This window comes from Atractosteus spatula, chromosome 16 (genome assembly GCF_055471065.1).
Source record: "Atractosteus spatula isolate fAtrSpa1 chromosome 16, fAtrSpa1.hap1, whole genome shotgun sequence".
Taxonomy (NCBI): domain Eukaryota; kingdom Metazoa; phylum Chordata; class Actinopteri; order Semionotiformes; family Lepisosteidae; genus Atractosteus; species Atractosteus spatula.
Window position 1 is genome coordinate 564,233 of NC_142721.1, and position 18,894 is coordinate 583,126.

The 18,894-nt window shown below is 43.0% G+C and overlaps 1 protein-coding gene across 1 annotated transcript in view; it reads left to right on the forward strand.

The window, feature by feature from the left end:
- The window catches only part of brsk2b (BR serine/threonine kinase 2b), a 139,007-nt gene that overhangs the window by 84,368 nt on the left and 35,745 nt on the right, over window positions 1-18,894 (forward strand). Inside the window, exons 8-11 of the mRNA XM_088935141.1 lie at window positions 4,872-4,903; window positions 8,649-8,813; window positions 9,969-10,066; window positions 10,873-11,023. Of these exons, the coding sequence (XP_088791267.1) occupies window positions 4,872-4,903; window positions 8,649-8,813; window positions 9,969-10,066; window positions 10,873-11,023 (446 nt within the window). The remainder of the gene's footprint in view (window positions 1-4,871; window positions 4,904-8,648; window positions 8,814-9,968; window positions 10,067-10,872; window positions 11,024-18,894) is intronic.

Below are 18,894 nucleotides of genomic sequence, written 5' to 3' on the forward strand. Positions count from 1 at the left end.
CCCTTCCTTTTGGTTATAAAAGCCTGTTTCATTTTCTCCAAAGCAAAGTTGCAACCTAAGCAGACGTCGTGACAGAGGAGCTCCTGTAATCCGTTCTGTTTCACACTGAACTGGAGTGACAGGCCCTGGAGGTGATGCCAGGCTCTCCTTGGATGCATAGCTCAAGACCTGTGATGGCATGACTTTCACAGAGAGGCTGGCAGAGGACTAGTTTGCCCGCCTGTCATTTGGCAAAGTGAAACAGACGCAGAGCTTGCATGCCCAAACCTGCTATCCACCAGTCCCAACTAGGTGGGAGAAGAGACCACTGTTTCCTTTAGCAAGCTGTAGAAGTTACAGGCCTTGGCCGCAGGAGTGTATCACACGTAATAAAAGCAAAAACACTTTGCAGCATTGGGACCCAGTGATGGCGCTTGGACACCCGGAGCGCCTCCCAGCCTTCTGAGTCCCACCAGACTATGCATGTCAACATCCGGGCACGGTTCCTGTCTTGAATTCACACGGCAGCATTTGGAAACTCCAAAGGAAAACTAGTGTAGAGAAGCCTGAGGAGTTCTTGAGCTGGAAAAACAAAATCTTAGGAAAGAGAAATCATTCCTCACAGTGGAGCCTGAACACTGTCTTCTGCATTCTGCATGTTTTCTTTTCTGTGCTCTCATTGAAAAAAAAATTAGATAGATTAGGGATTTTACATCTGTGTTTTAAACAAAACCTTGTCTGTGTCTTTTTAAATATATTTTATCCTCCTCACCACATCCACTTTCTCTCTTCACCCTGGGGTTTGGCATATTTTTATTATTTTGCTGGCACATCCAAAGTGATTGTCATCAGCCCCACGGTAGAACACTTACAAAGGCAGGAGAAAAACAAGTCAGGCAACAAGGTATGGGAAACCTTGGTTTCTCTGAGTAATGCCCCCCTACACAACACTGTATGCACTCTGCAGAGAAATATGACAGTTATGAACCAACTTGCGTCATCATAGCTGCATTGTTTTTTCATAAAATAATGTCGGCCCGTGGCCTGTGTGCGCCGTGCTGGGGCCTGTGCCCTTGGAGGATGCTAATGTAGCACTCCCATGTCCTGCTGCAATCCGTCAGCCTGTCACTGGGGTGCAGCATGCGGAGAGCCAACAGCTGGGCATCCCAGACGTGTTGATGACAGGCTGGAAGGAGGGAGCAGGGAATTTCCTCTTTGTGTGAATGTCTCAGAAAATTAAAGCAACAGGGTTTTTCCAGAACAGGAGTCCTTACCTGAATGAACCCAGCAGCCACTGCTTCAATACTCCCAAGGAACTGTGGGACTGGGAGCCTGGAATGGCGCTGATGGTACATGAATCCCTCTTTGCAAGCTCTGCTGACAACAGACCTATTGGTTGTTTGAAAGCATTATCCTCAGGCTGCTGGAGTTAGGGTGTTCAGCATTTGTAATATGTCCTTTCCCCAATACACACACACACACATCTTTCAGTTCACAGTAGAAATGCTGAAAATATTCTCGTTACACCCTGCCTTTTGCACATGTGATGCTGCTGTCAGTTTGTTGTAGTGGTGGTGAGCTCTTGTCCTGTTTAAAGCAGCTCACAATTCCTCAGTGTTTTCCAAAGTGTTTTCAAATCTGAGCCTCAGCATGCTCCATGTATAGTGCCATCTTGTAATGACTGCACAGACACTAAAGCATCCCTGAGTATTCCAGTGTGTTGGGCTATATTCTTGCTCAAAGGGTGAGAGCTGTAAGCTGTTTTCTAGGATATTTATTTGTTCAGTGGTTAAGATTTCTTCTCGGTAGCATTTTAGGTGTCGTCTGTCATAATACCCTTTTGGGCAAGTTCTGTGTGATTAAATTTAGTTTAAAAAGGCCTGCCTGCTAGACCAAACCTTTGTTGAATGGGGCTTTCCTTTTGCAGGGGGCATTTTGGCTTTTGGCCAAGCATTTCACATACAATTGTAGGTAACACCTTTTTACCCAGAGAGATGCTTTTAAATGAACAACAAATTCTTCCTCAGAGATGATGATGTCTTTACTCTGGGAGCTGGCTGCCGGTAACCTGTGCAGGGTTACCTCTCTGGTGTATGTGACCAGACTCACTCCTGGAGTCCGCACACTCATTTCTGAGTGCTAACAGGACAGTGGTAAAAACAGGAGATTTGCCTGAGCATCACTGAGGTGTTAATTTGATTCACTAATCAGACGTACATCTTCAGAGATGACATATAAAAATGTATTTTCATACCAGCACCATCACACATTGCACAATTCTGTCACGTCCTGTAATACTGTGCCTACAGGATTCAAGGAGTAAAGACTTTCAACCTGGGGATCTCTGGAGTTGATTCCTAGTAAACAAGGGGAAATTTATCACTCCTGGTCCAGCTGTATGGAGAATTGTAAATCAGCTGAGTAGCAGTTCCATTTGTAAAATGTGAAGAAATTTAGAATCGTACAGTACTTCCTTACCAGCTGTCTTAAACAAGTGTCTTCAACAATTTGAAGTTGTATTAAAATGGAAAGGGCTGGCAGAGAACATGTGAACCACGTGTGTATGAGTAACGTGTTAAGAAAGTGCCCTTACTTCCCATGCACCCTCTCACAGTAAGGACCATCTTCACAGAGCTCACACACCCTTCTTACACAGGAGTGCTGCAAAAGAACAGTAGAGTCATAAACTTTCCCTTCAGCTGATGTTGCAGTAATGAGTTTGGATCAATACAAGCGGGCGGGGGGCTGCAGTTGTCTTCTAAAGCTTCAGGTCTTTTTGGGGGCTCTGCACAAACATGTTCAGTTGACCTTGGACAAATGCAAATCTTTTCTTTTTGGGAACTGAGCTGCTGATTTAGTCATGCATGAAAGAACCTTTTTTACAGATTCACCCACCAATGGCTGATGGTGAAAAAGAAATGCAATTTCATTCATAGTCAATTGAATTGTTTACGTGAAGCCCCAAAAGACAAAGCTGAGCTGTTTGGAAACATAATAGTAGGTTGTTTTTAGCTCATCTCATCTGAACTCATCAGAGAAACATGTACTGAGGAAAATATAGTGAGTAGACATCACTGCAGAAAATTCACAAGCTTATTATCTTGAAAACCAGAGAAATAAAGATTTCATTTTGTAGCAGGTGCACTGCCTTTTTATTGATCAGACATGGCAGAGGTAAATTTCTGATGCAGATTCAGTTATCAACAGCACTGATAAACAGAGAGTCTACCATTGTCCCTTGAGTCCACTATGAGGGTTTACAGGCTGCTATTGTGAGTGACCACCATTGGAAGCAGTACAAGCTGTGCTTGTTTCTGCATGCATGTACAGATGCAGATTCTGTCCCACTCATTTTGAAAAGCCTGAACAAGCATGTGTCTTCACTGGTCTCTGAGCCCTGGATGCCCAAAGTTGTACCATGTTGTCATATGTGGAGAACAGGGCATTGACAGGAAGGTGTTTCATTCTCATCTTGGATAGACGCCGTTCTTACCCCTGCAGTACAAGAACATGTGTTGTTTTGGAGTCCGGACAGACCCCAGGACTTGGACAATATTCCACCCAGCAGTGCAGTTACCTCCACTCAGTACAGGTAGAGCTCTGTAGGCCCTAGACACTCCTGCGCAGGCCAGCACACTTCAACACCCCCCCCTCCCCCCCCGAGAGCAATCAGTGCATTGATTGCACTGGGTCATTTTTCAAATGTCACTATTTCTATTCAGATTGGGCCTTTTGCTCTTGATTTTCACATAGCTTGACACTCAGCAGGTTTTTTTGTGAAGTGTACTTGGTCAGCTTCCTCACTAATGAGGTGATTTAGTTAGTAAAAGTCAAAGTCACTTGAGTGTAAAATGGCGCTGCAGGCCATCAGTAGGTAAACCTGTATACTTTATTGTTCTGCATATGTATATAGAGTGGCAAGTGTCTTTTGTTGCCCAGTATAAAAACTTTCAAGAAAAGCTGGAACTCCCCCATCCTCTGGAGAATCCTCCCACTTCATTGATCCTTCATTGATTATTTTTCAAAATAATACAATAGCTATAGTCTGATTTGTTTAAAGACATGGGCAATTTGACAAAGTCAAACCAGTGGGCTTCTCACAATCAATAGTGAAACACGAGCCAGAAGACACAGGAGGAGCTGCTGTGGAATTAAAGCACATTGCATGCTGAGAAAGGGAGACACTTTTTTATGCAAAGGGCTGTGGGAGTCTGTAACCCAGCCATGAAGCTGATAACCCTGACAGCCTGGAAGAAGTGGCTGGGTGAGCTCTTTAGATAAATTAGCCACTCGCAAAGGAACAAGCAGGATGAGACCAATGGACTTCTTCTCTTCTCTTGTTTGTAACTTTTCTCATGTTCTTATTTTCTCTTGCTGTGTCTGAGTTGGCCATTGTTGACAACTGTTTAATCATACCTGGCCGACACTGTGGAAACTGGATCCAATCATGTAAACTCCAACAATGGCACTGGCAGTGAACTGGGAATGTGTTTGATATGATAGGGAAGAAATCCTGAACTGTGTGCCATTGGATGATTGTTTTTTTTTTGGCTGTGGGTGTGTTTGTGGAGCGTGGTTGTGTTCAGAAACCCATAGCCACGTTATTTCTCATGTTCCTGTCATTTGTTTTCCTTTGTGCTGTTTCCAGTGTGCTCTGGCTGTAATTCCAGTAATGAATATGTATATGGCTTTGGAGCTGGTTCATTCGTCAGATGTTACTTCGCTGAAGACAAATAGACAAATAGTGGTTTAGCTTGTGGATTCAGAAATTCTGCCAAATCCATCTTGTTGACTGTGGCTCAATATAGTATAATCTTACTTAGGAAGCTATTCCTACCATCTTGATGCTTCAAATCATCTAACGTAAAACTTATTTTTTTCTGCCTTCACAGCTAGAACAAATTCAGAAGCACACGTGGTACATGTGAGTATATCTCCCCTTTATTTGTGTGTTCTTCCTGTAGCAGTGTGTCTGTGCAGGCAGTGCTCCTCTGTACTCAGTGCTTGGGTCAGCAGAGAGGAGATGATTTATGGGATGGGGCTGTGTAGAGCTTGGCTGTTCATTTTGAGTTGGAGGGGGGCGTTTTTTAGTTTAGTTCTTGCCACAGGCTGACACGCTGATGAATGGCGGTAGGCCTCGTTTCTCAGTTCAGCACCAAGGACAGTGAACTCGGAACTCCCGTGGGAAATTCGTCCTCAGTTTGGAAAATGTGGGTTCTCAGAATTTCTGGGTGAAGGACCCAAAATAATAGCTCGCTCCCTTCCTGTGTCTCCTCTTTCTGTGGGGTCTGCTGGAGCCTCTCTGGGGTGAGGGCTCACCCAGAAGCAGCTCTCCTTCACACCAGATGGCTCTCCCACATGATCTCTGGGATACAGACTAGGATAAGGTGTTCAAGCAAGAAATACGGATTTACAACTTCCATTGCTCCTTTCTGTAACCTACTAGATCACAGTGCTCTGTGCTCTGAACTGCTAGAATGTGCCAACCTATAGGAAATGATATATCACAGCATCCTGCATTGTTCCCCTACTCCTTCAGTAGCTGGGAAATGGGATACAGAATCTGTCACCTGCAACACCATGTGCTGTCTTTCATTGAGCGATGCAGTTTTGTGGTCACCAGTTCAAAACTGCTCCAGCTAAGCTCCCAGCACTGGGTGGGACCCGCTGGACTTTGCCACGGTCAGGCAGCGTATGCACTCGGCGCAGATGCCGTCAGGAAGTTGCCAAGTAGGTTTAAGGGAATCGTAGCTCCTATAACTAATGAAATATCTTTGAGCTTTCATAGCAGTTTCTGTGCCTGAATGCCCACGGATGATGTTAACATGTGCACCCTGGCAGGCAGCCTAAACTAGTAACTGTTGCTTGCCATGAGGTAGTGTGAAGACAGGGTAACATTTTTACTTGGCAAGGTCTGGATTTAATATCCACATGCTCCTAACAGGGAAGGTAAAAGAACTAACAAGACCAATTTTCCCTCTCTAAGCCTATAGTGATAGAAAGCAGAAGACCCAAGAGGTGAGAGCCTTGTATTCAGGGCCACAGCAGGCAGGAGGTGACTTGTTGTTTAAGTGTCTCTCGGTGGGCCGATGAAATGAGATGCGATTCTTCCCTAACCTTCTTGAAGTACTTTACATTTGGTGAACTTGCTAAAAGCTATTTTTATTTCCCAGTGAGCAAATGTGTAATTTAGTGAAATACAAGACTTTAATGACAAGTACAGGAATATCCTTCCATGGCAGGACAAACGCAAGCTGGGTTATTAGCTCAAGGGTTCACTCGAGATAATGATAGAATTTGGTCTTCCCTGTCTGTGGTGTAGGGAAGCATTGTATGCTGTAATATGCAAGACATGCGTAAATATAAAGCTCTGGAATGAGATTGCATTATTTTTCTCTTTTAAAAGAAATGAAGGTTTTAGAAATGCATGAAGTGGCATAATTAGAGTGTACACTAAATCTTTCTCTCAGCAGTGACTATTGGATGAGAGTAGAATTAATTTATTCAGTGACTGCTACTTCCACAAGTGACAAAGTGACAGAAGAAATCTACTTTATTTAATAAAAAGGCCAGGCACAAAAAAATTGAGGGAACCCCAAGGAACTTAACGTGTCCAGTATGACTCAGATCTGTGTGGATTCATTACATGTGATGGTGGCTTACATTTGTTTTAATTTATAACACTAAATTAAAGGATTTAGACATCGACAGTGTCATCGGGGGTCAGTCCTCATTTGAATAGCTGTTAAACAGGCTAAACAGAACTTAACACTGAACATGAAGAGGGAAGCAGTGTAAAAAAAAATAATCTTGGTTTCATCTCGGTGTGCTCCACTGCAAAGGGTTGATTTCTTTTCCCACACTCCAGCTCATTTTCCAAACCTTTGCATAAGCAGAATAAAATTTGTCTTGTGAATTTCCTTGGATAGAATAACAAAGCCGTACACAGAGAATCATCTTTACACCATTCCTCCGGTCTACCACATTGCATTTTAACTCTCAGGGTTTAGTATGGAAGTATTACGTTTTTGTTGGTCACATTACTTCTCCAATCTGTCCATTTGAAGCCAACAAAATTGCCAAGACATAGAAATGTCATTCGGACAAGCGTTTGAAATCCTTGGTGTCCTTCATTTGTGATTTATGTTACCTTTAGACTCTGCCCTGCTCCAGGATTAGCCAAGATGGAAGTGGGTGTCCAAATTCCTGTACTGTGATTGGCAGAGGATTGTGACATGTAACTGTACTTGGAAAATGTCTTGTAGTTATGAATTGTGTCCACACTTTCTATACTTTAATCAAGTCTTGAATCCTCAAAATGAACATGTTTGTAGGTGAAAGAATTTAAATGTCATCAAAAACTGCAACGCATAATCAAAAACCTGAAGTATATTGATTCTATTTTGTAAGTATTCAATCCCCCACCTTGAGATTGTGTTTAGCTACAGTATGAGTCATTTTCGACAAATGACTACCACCTTTGCTCATTGGTATAGTATAATTTCACCAGTTCTAAAAGTATTTATGTTTTTTTAAGATTTATGTATATATCTATTTTTTGTAAATAAATTGTAGAGGAAGCAAGAACTCAACATGCATTTCAGCAAAGATGTGAGATTAGTTTTAAATTGTTAAGAAAAAAAGCCATTTTGAGTGACACAGTGGTGCACTGGTTAAAATTGCTGCCTCACAGCACTGGGGCCCTGGATTCAATTCTAGACCTGGGATGCTGTCTGTGTGGCGTTTGGACATTCTCTGAGTGTTCGCATGGGTTTCCTCTGAGTGCTCGGCCTTCAAAGACATACAGAATCCGTAGTGCCTTATGCCCGTAAGCCTTGGTCCTGTTGCTTTCCGGGAAAGAGCTCTGTCTCCCTCACTGGAAGAAGCGGTTAGGAATGGGATGGAAAAAGCCATCGACGCACAAAGTGTATTCCCACTGCTGCTCTGAAGTGATTGGTTTGTAGAAGGTTTTGTAGTCTGAGTAGAGCTCTGGCCACACACTGATGCTGCTATGAATGGATGTCCTTCAGAAGCAGTCGCTGCATATTCAATAGAAAATAGGCTTTCCCCATAGAGGCTTCAGTGTGCTGTTCACTGTCAGACTCATTCAGTGTGCTCCAGATTAAATTGCTGTAGAGAAAATGAAAACATAGAAGTTGCTTTTCTTTTTTCTTCTTAAAAGAAGAATTTATTTTGTTGCTGAATTAAACCAGAGTAAAAATGTTACTTTAAATTGGTTTAAGGGCATGTGAGTTGAGAAATTGTCTACACAAAAATGTTTAGTCAGGTGAAACATTTGTATATTCTTGATTTCCACTGTACGTTGTGAACACAAGTGCTAGTTTTATTGATTCTGCAGATCGCCTAAAAAGAGAGAGATCTTGCAGAACGGCCATGGTATCTGAATCCTTAATGAATGGTGTTAGTGAAGAGTTAAAACTCAAACAGAAACCATACAAAATATTGCACAATGGTTATTTCTGATCAGGGTAACCCCGTCCCTCAGTTATTCCCGAAATGTCACTTTCAGCAGGCGTCTCTCTCTCTCTCTCCAAAGAGAAAATGTAGAATGGTCCCAGGTGTTCAGAAGTATTAAATGAAAGCTTTTGGTGGAGCTTTTGCCCAGGGTAGCTGGCTCTGTACCTGGCATTGCTGTTTGTTCCTATCAGAGGAGGCAAGAATGAGCCAGAACCGGAGCAGCCCATCCCCCGAAAGGTGGCCATCCGCTCTCTGCCCTCGGCCGACGACATCGACCCAGATGTGCTGGAGAGCATGCACTCGCTGGGCTGCTTTCGCGACAAGAACAAGCTGATGAAGGACCTGCTGTCTGAAGAGTGAGTGTGTGTCCCGGCTGGGCTAGTGGGAGGAGGGGGAGACTATGCAAAGCGAGTGCCAGGCTTCAGGCCTGTGGGAGTTCACCGCTGACGTAAGTTGCTTCATACTTTATGTACAGCGGAATCCCAGAATGCCGTCAGATCTCTGCGTCTCTGGACTTGTGTCACTTTCATTTGGTGATATGTTTAGCAATTAAACCCTAAGGATGGAGTTAAGGTCCTGGTTTCAAATATTTAAAAAATTCTTCAGCTTTTACAGTTTCAGGTGTTAACTTGTTAGGGAACAAATATTTTAGCAAGACTCAGAATGAGAACATTACACTCCTGCTTTCCTGGAGTATTCTTGATTTCATCCAAAGTCCAAAGTCTGTTATACTGGAGGGTTTACGGCTTAATCAACTAATTCATAACTTCCAAGGATAGTTGTTCAAGAAGCAGTGGTGTGGCACCACTGCCGTGCTTGCTGTGAGTAAACGGACACAGCTTGCAGAGAGCGGAAGGGCTCTGTGCTTTTGTGTTTTCAGACCCTTCAGTCAGTTTCCACTGACTAGCGCTGTGGAGCTGCCTGAGGATTCCACAGTAGACACGGTCGAGCAGAGGAGCCCATTCATCATCTCAAAAATAGTGCAATTACCATCAGCAAGCTTATCTGTGGCGCTCGTTACTGTACTTGATTAATGGGCTGTAGTTTCTTCCTTAAACCGCCTGAACTTGGGGAAAGCATCTTCTGCTGTGTTCTTGCCTCACTTGGAGCATTAAGCACAGTTACTGTAGGCTAGGGGAATCTCTTTTTTTCAGCTTTTTTCAGCTGATGATGCAGATTTGCTTGCACTGTTTCAGATCACACTTTTTCTAATCACTTTCTGCTCCACAGCAGGATGCCACTCTGAGGAGCTGCTGTTTTTCAGGCTTCATCATAAGTGATGGTGATTGATGCTTTGAAAGGAGGCAGTTCATTTCTTTTTTATACACTAGTTCTTAGACAATGGAAACATGGAGAACCTACTGTAGGTTTGAAGGCTCTGGCTGTAGGTTGTAGATGTCTGTCAGGGGTTGGGTCAGTTCAGGAGAGAACAGTGTGCGGAAGATGTTCTTGGGAGAACAGCCCTGTGCTTTCCTTTTGCTGATGGCGATCTTCTCGCGTCTTCGTTTCAGAGACAACCAGGAGAAAATGATCTACTTCCTTCTCCTCGACCGGAAGGAAAGGTACCCGAGTCATGAGGACGAGAACCTTCCGCCTCGCAATGAAATAGGTAAGAGAAGGGCAGCCCTGGCATTAACCGGTTCGATTTTAGTTTCTTGCATTTTCGTCCGAAGCACAATTTCACAGCACGTTACAAACTCAGGTGACCACAGGGCACTGTAAGCAGGTATACCACTGAAGAGTCCAGCACAGTTTGAGCAATCATGTTTTTAATTGAAGTGGGTTCAAATACATCTGCAGTCTCTTCTTAAATGTCTTGAGTCTACATCGGCCATATGCATCTAAAACTCTCCTACCGTAAGTATTAAAATAATTGCATTGAGGTCAGTGCAGGAAACACTGTAAAACACCCACCCCAGTGATGAGCCATAGCCTTTTCTGCAGCTCCACTGCATAGCAGATCAGGCTGAGAGGTGTGAAATTCACCTCACCGATTAAATTAAGAGATACATTTTTGGTAGGCCAAATAGAGCAAGAGGAAAAGGAGTTTCGCCAAGACACAGGTTAATGCCCCAGCTGTTGCATATCTATCATCTGGATCTTTAATGTCAGTGAGCACCTCAAGGTCTTAGCCGGAGAGTAGCACCTGCTATAGAACAGCATTTCCCGTCACCGTGCTGGGGCAGTGCTTTGGTTATTCTGGTCTAGAGTAAAGAGCGCCACCTACTGGTCTACCAGCAGCACATGCAGCAGTAGCCTGGCTTTCCTCCACAGTCTCCCTTCACAGCTCTGACCAGCGCCAGCTTCGCTTGGCCACCAGTGTAGACGGTGGTGAGAAAGGACCGGTCACTCCCAGTGCCCACGCCAGCGCGCCCCCCTCTCACAAGCCTGTGGTCTCTCCCGCTGTCCGTGCAGACCCCCCGAGGAAGCGCGTGGACTCCCCCATGCTGAACAGACACGGCAAGCGAAGGCCGGAGCGCAAGTCCATGGAGGTGCTGAGCGTCACCGATGGTGGGTCCCCTGTGCCGGCACGGAGGGCCATTGAGATGGCACAACACGGGCAAAGGTATGGCCCCCCCGCCCACCTCCACCACCGCCCCCCCTCCTTCAGGGGCATCTTGCATGAGAGCACAAAGCACAGGGCCCGCCTCCCCAACTCGGTGACAGAGCAGAGCAGCAGCTGACACCTCCCCTGACGAGCACACCAGCCGGAGGAAGGCGGGGCTCCCTGGAACAGCCTGCACTCGCCATAAAACTGATTTATGCTCAGAATCAGGAGACCATGGAGGGCTGATTTAAGGCCATCTGAAGGTCTGCTTTGATTTTAATTCCCTAACACATGCCCTCTGCCTCTATCAGCAGCCCAGATTAAAGCACAATGCTGGTGAAGCCAAGTCTTTTTTATAGGATCATGTTAAACCTGGACTGCAGTGCACTGCCAGCAGGGGGTTTGACACTCTTTCTGCATTTACCACAATAGGCAGAATTACTGAATTTTAATTTCACTGTAATGCTTATTTCTTCCAGCCCAGACAACTCTTAACATTTACATGGAGGAAGGATTGAGAAAACAAGTCCTCTCCAGGTTACCTAAAACATATAAAAAATAATCCTTAATGTGGAGGAGGAAACTAATACACCTGCCTGCTCTCCTGTTCGGCGTCAGGCTGTGATCAAGGACTGTTCTGTACTAACTGGGTTTATTCAAGCAAATGTTCCCACAACAGTGATACATTTTTATAACCTGATCAAGAAGGTTGTTTTAATCTAAAATGCTTCAGTTTCACTACCACAAAATGATGTAGATAGAACGAATGTATTTTTGTATTTTTACTTTGAGAAAAGTTGTTTTTGGTATCATTGTAAAATTACGTACAGTAGTTCAACAGCAAAATCAGCTCTGTGCTGCATTTGACCCACTTCCTAGTTAAATAGTTATTTTAAGATCCCATGAGCGAAGCAACCCAATTTTCACATCTGTCAGGGACAGACAAACTCCCTGCATCTCACTGCTGATTCTTCAGTCGCACCTCAGATCCACGATCAGAAGTACTGGTGTCCCCCTCCAGTCTGGCCCGCAGGAGCTGTAGTGAGATTCCCATAAATGAAAACCCAGTTTTCTCACTCAATTTCCTAAGGTCAGGGACTGGGTTGTCATCGGCCCGCTGGAATATTATTCTTAAGCATTTACCATGTTTTTTTTCATATGCGGGCTCTGATAACAGTATAAAGTTCTCTATTTTCAGTGATGTTAAAATGGCCTGAAATTACAACATAATTTATTGGAGTGTAAACAGAGTGACAGCAGATGAACCCAGGACATAACTCATGCTGGAAACAAGTTGTGTGCCTGACAGACCAATTAAGTCTGTTTATGTTTCCCTACAGTTCATATTTTCAAACTATTTATCTGTTTTCTCACACCAGTGTGGGTTCCTTTTTTCGGGAAATTGGGACAGACAAGGTTAAAGTTTTTTTTCTGTCATGGGATTGTCACACAGCTGCCCTTTGATAGGTGTCTGGTCCATTTCTAAAGTCTGATTCATCGCAAATGAATGGAGACCCACCGCATCATTGTGAAGGGGTTCCTAGTTAAAACGCACATTGTGTCCCCACAGATTGTCAGGGCTGTCATATGTCAAAAGAAGAATATGTGTTGTGTTCTTGGAAACGATTTGTGAGAGGAAATGCTGAAACACCAGAGCTTGCAGATCTGTGGCAAATTTGTAATCGTCAAAGCTTTATTCACATTTAATGTGATGTTTTACAAATATCTGTGTAGAATGTCAAAAAAACAAAAGACTTGAGATACTCAGATGAAATCCTGAGACGGATCTGACTGCATCAGCAGCTCTGAACTACAAGCCATGGCAGCCAGTGACCTTAAATCAGTGTCCTTAACTTTTCGTAATAATTAAAGTATATAATAATCAGTCTGATTTGTAAAATACTTTAGGCAAAACACCTATCACAGACAACAGTCTAAAGGGTTGGTAGTTGTATGTTAAGTAATCTCAAGTAGGAAGGCCAGGGAGATCTGAAGTAAACGTGTGCAGCACCTAGAAGATGGAACTGAGCTGCTGATATGAGGTGAGGCCAGTTCCACAGCTCCGGGAAGAGAGGGGAGCGTCACCTTACAGTAGCGGAATCACTGGACCAGCACAGCTAGTAACTGACTCTCTCTGTTCACTTTGTTTTCCCGCTGTAGTAAGGCCGTGTTCAGTAAAAGCTTGGATATCTCTGATGCCAATCCCAAATTCAACAAAGAAGAAAGGTATTCACTGTTTATGTCCTCTCCCTTACAACTCTTAGATTAAAGATGCAGTGTGGCTTTTCTGAACATTTTTTATTCTTAAACCTTTTATTCTCTTGTCTGAGAAAAAGAATGTTTGGATATCCCTTTTTATTTCTTGTTTATTTCTTCCCAGGAGAAATGCTCTGGTACAAAATTTAATTTTACCCACTGTAGCTGAAAGAAATGAGCGAATAGCACTGCAGGCTACTGTGTCCCACAGATTCGAGTGATCTAGGACCGCTAGATAACCCTGGTGCTGGTGAGATCACCCTTACAGAACACCCGTTTTGATCCATTTAGGTAAATAATTGGTTCAGTTAAGTCAGGTATGGACAAATTACAGGATATTTTACTGGTATTTTAATTTTAGATGTCTAAACTACCATCTACTTAATTTCTCCAAATGAAGTTGTTCCAGGTCATTTCAGATTGCTGACTGGGTGACGTATGAAACGTGCTGGACCTGTAAGACCCAGCACTGATCTAAAAAGTGTCAAACATTTCAGCTTCTGTCTTCAGACAACAGAAGACAAGAATGTCCTTATTTCCACTGTGGACAGAATGACGACTTCAGTTTATTGGGATTTGCCTGCTACCGAAAATGACATTACAGTAGCATTGACATTGACGCTGAAAATGTGTAACCGAGCTATCTTGACTAAAAGATAGAGAGTTTTAAATTACTGTGGAGCTCGCCAATAAACTTCAAATAAGCTTTCCTTATCACTTTAGTTGTTGGCATAAAAAGAGTACTCTTGACTGTGAACATTTAACATATCATATTTAAATTTCATTTCAGTTAATTCAATTTAAAAGTGCACTCAAGCCAGGTCAGGAGTAACCACCCCAGGCCAGAGTCAGATTTCTACAGTACAGTAATGTTAAGCAGAAGCAGTTCTGAGCTCAGTCTTTCCTTTTTTCCAACACTGAGCCCAGACCAACAATGCAGTTTTTCACCCCTTGTAAATCACATAATTAGCTTTCCATCTATTTTGGCATGAAGTCCACCACTAGCACCGAACTTGTTGGAGTCCTTATCAAACACTTTCCCCCACAGCAAGCTTCTGGGTACATGCCATTCTTCAGAATTACACTCCTTTCAAAAGAGACTGCTTTTGGAGATCGTTGTTTTATCAAGACTATGGAAAACAAGAACGTTTCCCTTCATTTGTATTCGACTGGGCTGTTCGTTTAGAAGTGGAATCTGAAGTTCTCTCCCTTTGCTTTTGACTGTTAACAACACAAGCTGGGGTCACAGTCCGTGTCTATCAGTCTGTCCCAACCTAGACTGTAAGCGAAAAGCCTCTGGCATTTAGCTTCAGGCCTCCTGAAAGGAAAGCCCACGTGGACACATGCCTCAGAAATTGAAATACATTTTACACAGATTCAGTTAAGTATATCTCTCCAGTAGAGTGGCACGGCAGCACAGTGGTCAGTATTGATGCCTAGCAATGTTGGAGCTCGGGTTCAGTTCCCGACCTGGGGCGTTACCTGTGTGGAGCTTGTATACAGTAGGTATGTCTGTGTGCGCTTTGATGGACTAGCGTCCTGTCCAGGGTGTATCCTGCCCTGCGCCTGTTGCTTGCTGGGATAGGCTCCAGTTCCCCTGCAGCCCTGAATGAAAAACACATTGGTGGCAAAATCAATTGCCGATTCTAAATTTATAAAAATAAAGAATTCAGAGCTCTTTGTCTGAGGCCACTTACTTTAAACACCATAAATATTAACCTCCTATGGAAGTAATTTTTTTATTTTTTTTCTTCTAAAGTTTTTTCTTCAGAATCTCAGGCTTATAGTTTTTAATCTATAATGTATATATAATTTAAATATGTAGATTAATATAGATTAACATATAGACCTTTCTGTCAGATTTTTGTACTTAAACTTGAAGTGGAATTCAGACTTGGAGGCCTTTCTATCACTCTGGTGTGTCTAATTAATTTCGCACAATAAAATAAATACAGATTATGACCATCACTGAGCTGAAAAATAAAACAAAAAATGAAAATTAAGGTTCATTTTACTTTATTTATTTTAGTGTTTCTTCACACCTTCAGGCTTTTGCTCAGTTGTTGTTTTGTTGTTACTTTGCCTTCAGTACTCTCTGCTGTTACAGCAGGAAATGTAAAAAAAGCAAGGTATGATTTTGTGAGAGCACACAGTAGAGCAAAATGAATGTCTCTCTATTTAAATCTCCATTTAAGGATGAGAATTGACAGTGTCAATTGTTAAATTAAATTGTAAGAGCATTGTTAAATTAAATATTGTACTAGAGCTTTCTCCTTGATGTTTTCGTGAACAAATCTCTACTGTATTTAGAATAGTGGTTCCCAACCATGATCCTAGTGGGCCAGTGTCTCCTCTTGGTTTTGATCCAGCTGAGTTCTTCAATCACATTTTAATTGGTTTCAGTTTTCTATTTGGGGCATGTTTGTATATTTGCTTCCAGGTTGTAAAAGATCAAATTGGCTTTGAAATCTGTGTAAACATATTTCTGAGTTTCAGAACTGTCCTCAAATATGCTGCCTGAAATGTAAAACCAATTGCATCTCTGCAGTAGGTGTGTCTGATGCAGAGACACTCCTAGTGTGGGCGTGTCTGCTGTAGTGTCACTCCCATTGTGCGCATGTCTAATATAATGCCACTGCCGTTATGGGCATGTCTGATATAGTGTCACTCCCATTGTGGGCGTGTCAGATATAGTGTCACCACCATTGTGGGCGTGTCTGGTATAGTGTCACTCCCGTTATGGGCACGTCTGCTATAGTGTCACTCCCATTGTGGGCGTGTCTTCTACAGTGCCACTCCCGTTGTGGGCGTGTCATGTCACTCCCAACTGGGTTCATTAGTAAGAGCTGTTCAGTCAGAACTACCAGCAAACAAGTTAATGTGAGGCCATGTAAAGTTCTGTATACGAAGATTGCTGGAAACTGTAACCTGAAAGTAGGGTATATTTAACACCAAGGACTGACAAAAGAAACAACATAGATTAAAATATCTAAAGCAAGCAGATCAATTAAGTCATCAATTAGCACTGGAGAGTTAGAGCTCAGCTGGAATGAAATCCACTAGACACTGTGTTGCCCCAGGCTCAGGGTTAGAAATAAAATATAAAATAATGATTTTTTTCAGTTTTGGGTATAACCTTTTCCAAAGACAAAGTTCTCTGAAAAGCAGTACTGCATCTTTACTTAGTGACCCTACAGTGCACAAATAGTGTCTGATGGCTGAGGTGTGTTTTTATTTTTCTCTTTCTCCCCTCCGGAGTGGTTTATTTTCTTGTCTTGTATTTTCGACTGCTTCCAGTTTGCTTTGATTGATGGATCTTGGTCTGTTCTGTATCCCTGCCCTTCGTCCGGGTTTGCTTTGCTGCTGTAGGACATGCACATGTTGTGTTGGTGAATGCCTGTGGGGTTTCCAGGGTCCTTTCTTTCAGAACTAGCCCCAGTCCTCCCTGGGCTCTGTGCTGTCTCTCCTCTGCACCTTCCACAAGCCAAAGCCCCCCAACCCCCTCTCCCCCCGTCTTCTCAACGTCCCAGCCTTTCCGGGAGACGGGGCCACCCAGGTGTGCTTTGTAGGGTGGTTGGAATTCGCAGCTGTAGTATTTTTGAGATATAGTACATACAAAAATGTCTTTGCTTGTAGTGCAAGATGTTTCTTTTGTGGTTAAAGATTTGCAGCGCCTTTCTCAAGATGATGAACAATCTCTTTCCCCAACAGCAGACTCTTCTTTGCATTTGAAAGCGTGTCCATTCTAAGCCATTGTAACACCAACGAGCTCTTGAGTGATTTCAAATGGTTCAGAAATGTAGAGTGGTGCAGTGGCCAGCATGGCAGCTGTGCAGCACTGGGGTCCTGGACCCCATTCCTGACCTGGGGTGCTGTCTGTGTGGAGTTTATATGTTCTCCCCCAGTTTCCACACCCAGTCCAAAGACAGACTGGTGGGTTAATTGTCTTCTGGGAACACTGGTCCTGGTGTGAGTGTGTGAGCCGTTTTCCCTCTGAAGATGAAAATGAAGAAAATGAAGCATAAGAAGAACGATTTTTACAAGGGCTTACCAGTTCTACACTGAGACTCATGTACAGCTTAAGCTAAACAACCTCACTGAACTGTAAGGGATCATTGCATTCTGAGGCCAGATCACCTTTGAGAATGGACATCTCATTGTAGTTGCTTTTCCATTTGTGAACTGCAGGTTTTGCTTACTGAAACAGAGTACAACAGTTACTGAAAGTTTCAGCATTGCAGAAAATTCTTTTGCACAAGTTACAAGCATTTTATGCTGCGATAGGGGAAACAAAAGATTAAGGGAAAAAAATTGTTTAAAGCTCATAGATGCTGCCCTATGCATTTTAAAATCACTGTATGACCTGCTGGAGGGCAGATACAGTACAGCGCAGAAATCAAAGGAACATTAATGTGCTGCTTTCATTGTCCAATAATGAATGGCACAAAGTGAGATAGAAACCTCTCTCGACTTAGACTCTGGAATCACGTACTGTAATCTCTCCACGTTCCTCTTTGTTTCTGCACTATTTCCTTTATCTCATTTGACAAATCCATAAATGAAAAGCGCCCAGTTTCAAAGCTTCCTCGCCACTGAGCCTTGTAAATGTGCGGAGTAATTAATTTAATTATGATTTACTGTTCCATTTTCTTTTAACAAAAACAAATGCAGTTATGGGCAATTAAATCTGAAAACCCTATTATGGCCGTCAAGTGCCTGTCTGCTACATGCGTAAAAGAAAAGACTGATATTTTAATGACATCAGCATCTTGGACAGGAGGATATCAATCTGGAAGAGTTGTTTAACCTTATCGAAGTTTTACAGTCCAAAGTGCGAAAGATATCCAAAAGTCTACAGTGCATTGTTTTAAAAAATAGGTAGTGCACTCACCTCACACCAGGATGAATGTGTCTGATTCGACGTGCCCTAAAACAAACAAAAATGACACATTTTCCTTCAAAGATGAGCCTCCCTAGAGAAATGTATACTAATCAAAAGACCACTTGGGGGAGCCGACAATGCGAATAGAAACTCCAGGACTCCTCAACAACAAATGTAAATCAAGCACAAAGGCGTGTGTGGCGCTGAGAGGTGAGGCGAACAAGGTTAGGGAGGAAGTGGATTTGAAGGATGCAACACGCAGAGAGAGCTAACAGACCTCAAGACTCCCTTCCGGCGTCCCTGGGAGACCCACCTTTTTCGCTCAGGACCTCGTTTTCTCCACTGTGTTTTCTGGCCCAGGTTTTAATGGCTTCACTGGGATCTTGGTTGTGCTGATTTGACACATCTCGGCATTATAACTTCTGCGATTCAAAGAATAGAACTGCAAAACAAGTGGAAAATACAGACGTGATTCACAGAAGGGTGGTTGAGAAAAAAACTTTTAAAAGCTTGTGTACTCACAAAGTATAGCTCAAGAAATCCCAGACAGACACTTCCACGCCACTCCATTTACAGGTCGGAAGTATGAAACTGTGCTGAATGAAGACTATTCTCCGGAAAGATTCCTTCGACTGACATTTTGTTGACTGACTTATTTCAATTTACAGACACCTTTTAAATCACACATTTATATATTGATGCTCAGCCCTTCTTAATTCAAAGCAAGTTGTTTTTAATTAACTAATGTGAA